Raw genomic sequence first — 12,237 nt, forward strand, 5'->3', positions numbered from 1 at the left:
ACGTTTTCTTCACAAGAATTGATCAAAATATCATATGTATATATGATATAGTATTCATAAGAAAAAAATTATGTAAACCTACACTTACATAATTTGATATTGCTACTTTAAAAATTTACTCCATGCTGCTATTTAACTGTTGATATTCTAAATTCTGAAAATATAGGCAGAAAAAGAATCTGAACAGAAAACAAAGATCGTAAAGTAGTATTTACATGTACAATTTATTCTCAATTTCACGAGATTCATTACATTTTTCCGCTATCTTTCTGATTAACTCCCTCTCTCTCTCTCTCTTAACACACAAACCAATCATTCTCATCATATCAGACCTTTGAACTTGTGTACATATGAATTTGTATGGTACAACTTTTTACCATTATTCAGTAAAATGTACCTTTCAGAATACTATACATCTCTCCAGAAAAAAACATGTTCAAACAGCAATCCAGTCCACTCTCTGCATTAGAACTCACAACTTACAGACACAAAATGCAAAGTCATGCCCATATTCAGACAAATTGGCCTGCCATTTATGTAGTTTTCATACAAATATCTTTGAATGAAAGTGGGAAAAAATAAATTTGGTTATCCATCACACAAAATTTTGACAATATCTAGGAAGATAAGCTTTTCACAGCAGCATTTTTATAACAGTTTCTCATGAATTGAAGCCTGTTCTTGGTGATACAAAATGTATTGAAATTTTCGCTTGTGACAAATATTTCACATTTTTTATATTAGTTGAAAACCTTCCTCAATCCAGACACAATTTCCACTTGTTTGAAGGTTAACAAGTTAAATAACACAACAAAATGCTATCTCAGTTGATAATACTAAATATCAAAATGCAGGATGTTCCGTAGCAATTTGTAATTAAGGAAATTCTGTCCTTTTATCCGACGCTTTGTGTCCGATTCGATGACTCTTGTTCCTATAGGTCAATTGAGAACACTATCATTTGGTCCCCTATTGTCCTTGCCTTTTGTGTTGGTATTGCTGTAGTTTTTCACTGAACACAATTGTGGGGTCTATATCATTAGTCTATGTAGAAAGTACTACTCATCAAGATTTCTGATTCTACCATGATGGCGCTGTGTTTGCTAATCGTCTCATACGCCTGAAAAAACAAAATTTAGAAAATAATTCATTAATGATGAAATAAATTAAATAAAGAAACTAGAAAATGTCTGTAAGAAATAAATGCCAAAGCTGCAAATTGACCCCGAAACCTCAGCAGTTCCTGAGATTAGCTAGTTACATTGTTCGGGACGGGACGGGATGGGACGGGACGTGACGGATACGGGTAACACTATATGCCCCGCTTCCCCATTACATGGCGAGGCATAAAAAAGCATACCATCAATCACAACCAAACAACTGAGTGCTTTCTTATATTGTGAATTCAGTGGCTAAAACCACTGGTTTCCCAGCTATTCAATACTACAATAGAAAATTCTTGTTTCACTTTTTAACTTTGATCAGTGAATGTTTGTTTTTATCACCCAGTGATCAGCCAGGGTCATTTTCAGATGGGTTCCCTTGTAGTAGTTGGTGACTACTTCACTGAACAAAAAATAGGAGGCCTGTCACATGAGGCCATCCAGGATAATTAGGGTAAAGTGTCATGCCCATGGCCACAACCACGACAGCACAGACTGGAGAGTTTCTCAGCTTCCTGAGAAACACCAACCGTCACAAGTAGAGAGCGTTGATGCATGTAAATTGGAACTTCCCCTGAGGTTATGTGGTTGGCGCTATAACCAACTGAGCTATCGCGGCCCCAGACAGAGAAAGGCATCAGTCAGTCCAAAGATAAAATATACAAATATAAAATAACTTGTGAGTTTTACCTTGTGTTTCTATCCTGGTCTCGGATCTTTTTCTCCATCTCAGCATCGGTCAGTGTCTCGAGGAACGGGCACCACTGGTCAGCCTCGTTTTGATTTCTGATGGCCACTTCCACTGTGGGCAGGGGAGCTTCACTGCTGTAACACAGAGTATTTTCTTATATAAGTGTTTTGCCGATACGTTATCTTCGATACTCCCATTATGACTCTCACTTCATCCTCGATGTTCCAGGGATTCTGTTCCCAATGTCATGTCACTGACATCTTGTGGAAAAAACGAAGACTAGTTTGATCCTGTGATGTGTATAAAAGGAGTCAAAAAGGTGGCCATACCATTAAATTTACTGCCCTCAGTCCTGATCGTGACTCCTCTATAATCCTTAAAGAAATGCACAAGTTTAGCATTTGGTCCTTTTTCTGAATGTCCTATGTCTGAACCCTACTTATTTGAATGTTCTTTGTCTCAACCCGACATATACAAACGTCGTGTGTCTGAGACACATGTCTGAATGTCACATTTCTAAATGTCCTTTGTCTGAATGTCCTATGTCTCAACCCCATAAACATCCTGTGTCTGATGCCACATTTCTGAGTGATGTCTAAACTCCCATATATCTGCATGTCCCGTGTCTTGACATCTGAACCCCACATATATTTCTTTTCTAACTATCTAGTAAACTCATGTCATGTCTACCAATAAAATAAGCTTACTAGCCGCTATGGAATCACATTGCCCAATATCTAGATTATCAAACAAGGAACATGTCCCCTGATCAGTTTAAGTATTGATACAGTTATACGCGAGTACATTACCTAAAGGCGTATGTCCTTTGATGCCAGCTCAGCTGTCCTCGGATGCTATAGGCAATGGATGTCACAAACTCCCCTCCCAGTCCTGTCAATACAAACAGAAAAAATTAACACGTAATTATAACTCCTGCATCAGGATAAGCCAAAATATTGTATCATTAAATCAATTTAAGTTCTATTAACAGCAAATCAACATTTGAAAAATTTCTCAAAATTGCCAAAAGAGTTTTTGGTAAAATTGTTAAAGTCATTTTTCAGTCGGAGTTTAACAAATCGGACCTACCCAGCTCAGCACACAATTTCATGGAGAACTCTTCCGGGGAATTTTCGGGTTCTGACATATCCCACTCAAACTGGTCTACCAGGGAAATATTTCCGACGTGTATATTCAACTGAAATAAACATCATTATATATTATCATTATGACAAATTCCATTTATTATCAGGTTGCTTTGATTGTATTTATTATCATGTTGTGTAGATTCCATTTATAATCATGCTGCTTTGATTCCATTTATAATCATGTTGCTTTGATTCCATTTATAATCATGTTGCTTTGATTCCATTTATAATCATGTTGCTTTGATTCCATTTATTATCATGTTTGTTTGATTCCATTTATAATCATGTTGCTTTGATTCCATTTATTATCATGTTTGTTTGATTCCATTTATTATGTTTGTTTGATTCCATTTATTATCATGTTTGTTTGATTCCATTTATAATCATGCTGCTTTGATTCCATTTATAATCATGTTGCTTTGATTCCATTTATAATCATGTTGCTTTGATTCCATTTATAATCATGTTGCTTTGATTCCATTTATTATCATGTTTGTTTGATTCCATTTATTATCATGTTTGTTTGATTCCATTTATAATCATGCTGCTTTGATTCCATTTATAATCATGTTGCTTTTATTCCATTTATTATCATGTTTCTTTGATTCCATTTATTATCATGTGTAGATTCGATTAAGTATCATGTTTGTTTGATTCCATTTATTATGTTTGTTTGATTCCATTTATTATGTTTGTTTGATTCCATTTATTATCATGATTGTTTGATTCCATTTATTATCATGTTGCTTTGATTCCATTTATTATCATGTTGCTTTAATTCCATTTATTATCATGTTTCTTTGATTCCATTTATTATCATTTTTGTTTAATTCCATTTATTATCATGTTGCTTTAATTCCATTTATTTTCATGTTTGTTTAATTCCTTTTATTATCATGTTTGTTTAATTCCATTTATTATCATGTTTGTTTAATTCCTTTTATTATCATGCTGCTTTGATTCCATTTAAATTAACATTTCTATCACCACAAAATCATGTTGTTTTTTTAACTTCACATAAAGACTTAAATATAATCATTATATTAGTTTTGAATTAAATTCAATGTTCCATTACCGAAATTGCATCTAATTGCATTTAACACTAGTCAAAAGGTTTCAAATGATTTGTATCATACAATCAACTATTAAATGCATATACAAAAGCATATTCTCATTCAACTAAGAAAATAATGGCTAAATTCCTATGGAAATATTAAAGCCACAATTCAGTCACAAAAATGGCACATAAAAAACCTGACATACTTTTGTGGTTACAGGTATGATTAATATACACTTAATTGAATTTACAACAATTAAGACTAAAATTACACATCAACTAAATTAATTCCTGTTGTTGGCCCAGATGAAAGTGCACAGGAGTCTTGTTGTGGGAGCAAACAAGAGTACCTGGAGTTAAAGCTACATAGTCAGTTTGCAGGCAACAGACAAACCCTTCACATTTGACCTAAGAATCAATCCCTGTTTGTCTAGGTGAGAGTGTTGCCAATGCCGCATCCGACCATCATATTAATTACAGGCGACAGGGTCGGCATAATTTACCTTGAGTATGACTCGTTGGTCCGCCTGTTGGTCTAATAGATTGTCTGTTGGGAAAGCCTCAATCTGTTGGCGAATTGCCTGAGACACAGCGGGTACAAAGTTTATAGGATTGAGGTCCAAATCGTCGCACATAATCTCCGCGAACTGTTCAGGTGTGATTAGGGACTCTGGAAAGTTAAAATAAAGAAGATTAAACGTGAAGGACAGATGTTTGAATTACTTATAAATCAGTTTAGGATGATTGGGGTGTAATTGTTTGTTTTTTATACAAAACCGTATTAAACATATTTGTACTTCAAATCCTAAAGAAAACTCTATCAGACCCCACCTCTATACACTGTATTTGTTAATATGTAACTTTTTTGAATTCTAAGCAATCGTGTCTGGGGCGCTGTTTTTTTCTATTGTAATTATATATCTTTTTATATCATTTTAGGTTTCACTAATTCATTTTGTGACAAGCAGTTTATATGCTGTCAGTGATGTAGCATGGCAAACTAAATACAGATTTCTAAAGATCCTACTTCATTTCGCTCTTCTCATTGAGATTTTCAAGTAAACTACAGGAAAATGTTCCCATTTGTAAAAATTATGCATTTGTTTTATTTTCAAACAATTCGAAAATTCTACAATTTAAAATACTTTCCTCAAATCAAACAGGTTTCATCAAGGTTTTTTTTCAGAACTAAGTGAGAATAAATACATGACTGATGAATAGCATTGACTAATTAATTTTCTATTGAATAATTAATTTACTTCATAAATATTCTAATGAATAATTCATTCACTTCATGAATATTCTAATAAAAAAATAATTTACTTCATAAAGAAGTCTATTAAATGAATATCCATTAATAAATCAATGATCTATATACTGAATCAGTAAAGTTTCAAAAAAAAACCCAATTAACTAAAGTAAACATGACAAATAGAGCAGGTAGCTTAATTCTGATCTTTTGTGGAATGTTTTTATTTCCAAGACTTTGGCAGATACGTTTTACAATAGCTGCCAAGATGTCTATTTATGACCCTGCTTAAATGTTTGGCATTAGCAGACCGAAATGCCAGGCGTGGAACCAGTGCTAATTAGGGTACTGAGTTCTGTCAATGGCAGAACTTTCAGACACAAAAGGACCGTTATTACAATTTCAGAAGGCCCTTAATTATACCCAAAGACCACCCGTTATAAAAAAGATTACCATTTTTATTCCATGTAAAACAATCCCTGAGTTTTTGTCCTTCGTATTCCATATCTAGTCGAATAGGTACTAGTTGTTCAGACAGACTGGCATTCTCATGATTTGGCGGAGAATCTGTGTCGTCAAAGCTGAAATAAAAACAGGAATAATTACATCCGAGAAAATTAAATGAAATTTAGACAATTGTATGTAAAAAATGTAGAGAATCAATATTTCCTAGAAAATCTTTTATTCTAACAGTACAACCAATAAGAAATAAATTCCATGTAAATGTTCATCAAATTGTCAAATATTCTTAATCCATTCATATTATAAAGAAAATGTAACTCTATTCACATAGAAATCTGTTAATATTTCATTAATTTGCAGCAGCTATATCAATTATATTTGTGAGCATAAATAATATATTAACAAACTAATAAGAAAAAATATTAGTTGAACATGAAATAAAACATCAGTGTTCTAACTGTGATATAAAAGGTCTAGCTAGATGGATATCCTACCAGAGAGGGAATGTGCGGACTTTTGACTTGCCGAGGCGGTTTCTGTTGATGGAGGTGGAACATGGTACAGCGTCCAGGTGATGAGAACTACTCGGAACAGTCGTCACCCATGTGTTCCTTTTGGCTTTGGAGTCTCTGTAGTGGACAGGTGATTAAATACAAACACATGTCATCTGCTATCACAGGTTAATATATCTTACATTTTTACAAGAGAAATTCTTCTTACAAATGTCAACATGCGAAAGAAGACAATGATGAAAATAAATGTGAAGCCTTGTGGAGTCCTTTTCAGAATGAATACCAAATTTTGTGCACTTTCTATCAGAATTAAACTCTTAACCAATGGCCATTTATTTATGGTATAAATACAAAAGTTTGCAGTAAATATGTGGTCTGTAATTTAAGGGATATCATGGGTGTTTTACTGTGGATAGACTTCTCCAAATGTTACTGATGCCACATCAACTTTTGTGCGATTAAGGAGCTTCCATTTTGTAACGAGGAACCTTTTTTATGTAGTCGGTATCAATACTGACAGTACAGTTTCTGTCCTATATTAATATACCAATTTGTGGTTAACAGTAAGATTAAACTACAATAACTTACAACTTAAACTACAATAAGATTTTCATTCTTGCTGTTTCGGTGTAATTTGTTTTCCAACGAATGAAATTATTTAATTCTTTATTAATGTATACACCTTTCACACCCAAGGTGTTATGTGAAGCATGTTGAAGGAGTTTGCAATAAAGGGAGGTAAATATGGTTGTCAAGGGAGGTAACCACCTTGTGTATGAGGTATCACTGCTGATTGACACAGCTTTATATTGGTCGTCATTGCCTTCCAAAATGTTGTCAACCTCCACAGCCTTCAGTAGGGTAATGTTAGTAGCTAGGGCAGGGGCACCAGTTCCTAACAAAATAATTAAAGTGAGATTAGTCACATGCCATAGATAATGCACAGTCTATATGTTTTTTGCTTCCATCAAATTTGAAATACAATGGCTTATTTGTGAAAATTTTAAAAGTAAAAGCCTAAAAAGAACATTGATAGAATGAACACAAACACTTTTTTCAAGAAAAACCTTAAAATTTATCATCTTTGTGTTTACCCTTATATTTTGTTCTAAATCTGATAAATGTTATTTTACTTTTCTTCAGTCAGATAAACAGTAAACACCATAAATAATTTACCCAAAGTAGCAACTCTTTTACGTTCTTCAACAGTAAGAAGGCGTCTCCACATAGACGGATACTTCTTATACAATGAACCCCTGAACATACGCAGGTAATTGCCAACCTGAAGAATAAAAAATACTGACACATTAAATGAATTCACAACACTTACAAACAGAACTCTAATGGTATCCCCATTCCAATTTATTTAAGTTTTAACACTATAAGCAACATAAGATGATCTTAAATATTGATTGATTGATTCTCAAAATCTGTCAATTTTTCAATGTTTGCAAAAACAAATCTGGCGCCTAATTATATAACATTAGATGGAGCCTGGAGGGGCCTTTGGAGTCATTGATATCATTACATTCACAATTTTACATGTCGGGTATCATATTTATGAAAATGAGAAATTTGCATATACTACAGATAGTGTATATATCAAATGTCTATTTACATCATAATGAATTAGAATATCAGTTTTATATGCATCTAATTAACCAATACTGTTAATAACAACAATTCAATTTTCATTTTTTATAAGACTCTTTCATGTGAGGGTTACAGAGGGTATGAAAGATATTCTACCAAATTTGGTTAAGGGTCACAAATTGTGGTAATTGTGGTTTGCCAAACTTTGGTGTGGGGTTTAATTTACTACATATTGGGGCCAGAGGCTAGAATACATCCTCATACCCTGGTACATATGAAAGAGTCTTATAAAAAATGAAAATTAAATTGTTGTTATTAACAGTATTGGTTAATTAAATGCATATAAAACTGATATTCTAATTCATTACGATGTAAAGAGACATTTGATATATACACTATTTGTAGTTTATGCAAATTTCTCATTTTCATAAATATGATACCTGACATGTAAAATTGTGACATGGGCCTATTCAATCCCGGGTTAAAAAAAGGTAATATTTTCTAAGGATTATGAAAGGTAGGCTAACCGATAAATAATCAAAAATCGATTGCTTCACACTTACTGATTATATTCTATCATCAATGTCGAAGTCTCAACACACTTTGTTACACAGCATACACTAGAAATGCAATTTGCTGTATTTTCCCAATTTTTAGTTCATATTTTCCCTTGTTTGTTAATAAATATGAAGAAATGTTGATCATATAACATTTCACATAATGTTTTCACAAGCCAATGCTATAATTGATTGATCATAGCTTATATTATGCTTTTTCAAAATGATATTAAACCATTGACTTGATGATTATTTTTGAGCTTGGAAGAAAGTACATTTTTGCCGAAATTAAAAAGATATGGCTATATTTTCCCAATGGAAAAGGTACAGGCCCCTGTATAATTAGGGTAAGATAATCACTGGTATGTATGAAAGAATAAACCAATTAAGTGTGGAGGGCTACTTTAGATTTACGGTTAAAAAATGTGTGTATAATATATCACATGCACACTTACATGCTCCTATAAGTACATGAGGTCTTATTTACAGAATGTCAAAAGTTTCCTGTCGTGTTAACCTCTTATATTGTTGGAGTAATCAATGCACACTACTACTGTTAATATCAACGGTCGGCCGGCCTAGATGATACATCTGAGGACGCGTTGGTAAACAATTACATTTAGGCCTATAATAATATTTTATAAATATAAGATAAATACATATTAAACTGCTGTATTTCTCAGGTGATATTTTGGACTTAAAGATTACGTCAAAGATTTTACATTAACCATAAATCATCTGTAAGTTGGCATTCTCAACGTTTTGCACTTCTCACAAGAAAACAGGACAAAAATCAAAATAAAACACCAAACGTCTGTGCAAACATTGACGAAGTCGCATAATGAAATCCCTGAAACTCAAGGTTTTCTCTAAGTATTAAACAAAAAGTTCAGCGTCTCATAAATATACCACATTGTGCTTACTTCTGATCCAACATAATAGTACTCTCCTCCTTCTTCGATCTGAAATTTGTTCGGCATATCGCCGAAGGTCTTTGTTCCAACCATCGCCATCTTTGCCGGTGATGCAAGAGAAGACAACTCTCCACTTCCTGCGTACTGAAGTGGGGTCCCCGTGATTTCGTGTACGCCGCACCCGGTCCCGGACCCGATCCCCGTACCAGGAATATTGATATTAATTTCTTTCTCGACAACGACTTAATGAATAAATCTCATGTTTTTCTTGTAAATCCAGATTTATATTTCCAAAATCTGACATTTAAAATGAAATGGCAGTAATACCTACAACTTTAGTTATCGTCGATTTACATTTTTCAGGGTGTGATTTTGTGTACGCCGCACTCAACCGTGAAAAATTACGGTTTTTGGCTGTTTATTCGTAAACAAGGGTTAATGTTTATGATATTTTCGATTCCATACTTCAAGTAAACCTAGTTGTTGATACAAATATAAGTTTTAATTACAAATAATACTCATTTTATTTCAAATCTTGCCTTTTTTGAGATCGCGGCGATGATCACGGGAGTTTTTGTTTACGCCCGGTCCCGTACCAAGGGCAGACTACTCCCGATCCACCGTGCTAGGACTACTGGTTTATATTTTTTTATGAGTAGCGTGTATTGTGTAATACCAGATATTATACATGACTTTTATTCTAGATACATTAGTAATCAATTAGATCGGACGATTTTTAGTGATGTTAGTGAAAGATTCCGCGAAAATTACAAAAGTGAAAAAGTAAAAAAAAAACACTTAATATTGTGTATAATACGAATATTTATGAATAGTTATGCACCAAGTGCAATCTGCATGGTATCTATACAAATACAAGCATATCAATCTTTGATTGAAGTATACAAAATGATCAGTGGAATATAGTACGACATTGATTTAATTTGCTGAACTGTGTTTAATTCACAATTATATATTATGTACTCATTAAATTCATTAGATTTGTATTTTTGGGTTAATAAGGGTGGTCATGGAATTCCTAAAGCAAATCCAAAAATGCGGAAACGTACTTATTACATAAGTGAAGGGAAGGGCGATACTAAAGGTTCCAAAAACTTTCAGCGTAGAATGTATATGACGAAGAAGGGGACTGTTACTTACAGGTTTATTCAGTACATAGGTGATGAGACTATTTTTGTCCCTAGGGTCCACGGGAATGGCATAGATGGGAATGATTATAGGAGGACTTTTCCATCCGTTTTAAAGCAGGTTAAATCAGTTAGTTCTAGTGATAGTAATCCGTCATCGGTGTTTAAGAGGAATCAAACAGAGAAACAAGTTAAGGGTAGCTTACAGGGTAGGGCTAATCTTAGGTCCCCTTCTCAAGTTAGGTATGCATGGTTTCATAATAGATGTGTCAGTGATAAGTCAGGTTTACATTTTTCAAGAGTAGTCTGCCCTTGGTACGGGACCGGGCGTAAACAAAAACTCCCGTGATCATCGCCGCGATCTCAAAAAAGGCAAGATTTGAAATAAAATAAGTATTATTTGTAATTAAAACTTATATTTGTATCAACAACTAGGTTTACTTGAAGTATGGAATCGAAAATATCATAAACATTAACCCTTGTTTACGAATAAACAGCCAAAAACCGTAATTTTTCACGGTTGAGTGCGGCGTACACAAGATCACACCCTGAAAAATGTAAATCGACGATTACTAAAATTGTTTGCATAACTTCCATTTCATTTGAGATGTCAGATTTTGGAAATATAAATCTGGATTTACAAGAAAAACATGAGATTTATTCATTAAGTCGTTGTTGAGAAAAAAAATAACATCAATATTCCTGGTACGGGGATCGGGTCCGGGACCGGGTGCGGCGTACACGAAATCACGGGGACCCTGAAGTGGTACGACTAAAGACCGGACTCTATGTGAACTGAAACTTGGACTGATATTCACGGGAGATCATGTACCGGTTTAAATACAAAATATTTGCAAACCAGGGCCCAGTTGTTCGAAAGGTGATTAGCCTAATCATAATTTGACAACGATTTCACAATCCTGATAAAATCATTTCTGGTAAAACTAACTTGATAACATTTTATGAGAATATAACAATGCTCAGTCTCTTCCAACTTAAGGAATGACTAATGAAGTAAAGGAGAACCGAGTTTTTCACTAATTAAGTCATTAAGCTAATCGCCTTTAAGCAACTGGGTCCCGTTCTCATTCAAAAGATTAAACCGAGTTAATGAGAAATGAAAAAGCATATCATGCATAATGGTATGGTACATGTATTTCGTTTTGAATAATAAAAAAAAAAACTGTAAATGCAATCATAAGGTGCTAAATAATCTTTTTTAATGATTGAAAATATTATACATATTGCATATCTTCTCATTGATTAAAGATACATAAACTATGGATTTTTATGACACCAGCATAGATACATGATTTAAGCAATTTAATATACATTTTCGTGCATTGTTCTATTATATTGTGTTACAAAAGACATATATACTGCTTACGAGGTTACATTATAATTAGGATGATGAATCTGATTACTTTTTTTGGAAGATTCCATTTTCAAAAATAGTAATATCACCACGTACTACTTCCCCTGCCTCGATATTTTGTCAGACTCGTTCGAGCCCCCGTATCACATTTTATTTTGATTATCTCCCTTCAGCCGGCAGTGAGACAAGTTGTACATTTTAAGAAAGTTAAATGTCTCCTCCCTCTCCCCTCCTCCTCCTCCTCACCACCACCACCACCATCATCCTTATCATCGTCGTCGTCGTCGTCGTCGTCATCATCATCAGGTCGTCGTCTCCATCATCATCGCACGGCTTTTTATACTCTTGATTTCTCTCTTTAAACTGTGACT

The 12,237-nt window shown here is 33.8% G+C and overlaps 1 protein-coding gene across 2 annotated transcripts; it reads right to left on the reverse strand.

Annotated features, from left to right (window-relative positions):
• Window positions 1-205: 205 nt before the first annotated feature.
• Window positions 206-9,483, reverse strand: LOC117333731 (SWI/SNF-related matrix-associated actin-dependent regulator of chromatin subfamily B member 1-like). Of its 2 annotated transcripts, none has more exons than XM_033893155.1 (10): window positions 9,356-9,483; window positions 7,459-7,564; window positions 7,051-7,177; window positions 6,265-6,399; window positions 5,762-5,889; window positions 4,563-4,729; window positions 2,944-3,052; window positions 2,664-2,745; window positions 1,854-1,988; window positions 206-1,120 (listed from the first exon to the last, which is right to left on the reverse strand). In XM_033893155.1, the coding sequence occupies exons 1-10, from the start codon at window positions 9,443-9,445 to the stop codon at window positions 1,081-1,083; spliced, it is 1,119 nt and encodes a 372-aa protein (XP_033749046.1). In that variant the 5' UTR covers window positions 9,446-9,483; the 3' UTR covers window positions 206-1,080. The 2 variants fall into 2 exon arrangements, with proteins under 2 accessions (XP_033749046.1, XP_033749047.1); XM_033893156.1 differs by having other exon boundaries at window positions 1,854-1,985; window positions 9,356-9,464.
• Window positions 9,484-12,237: the final 2,754 nt, after the last annotated feature.

This window comes from Pecten maximus, chromosome 8 (assembly GCF_902652985.1).
Source record: "Pecten maximus chromosome 8, xPecMax1.1, whole genome shotgun sequence".
Lineage (NCBI taxonomy): Eukaryota > Metazoa > Mollusca > Bivalvia > Pectinida > Pectinidae > Pecten > Pecten maximus.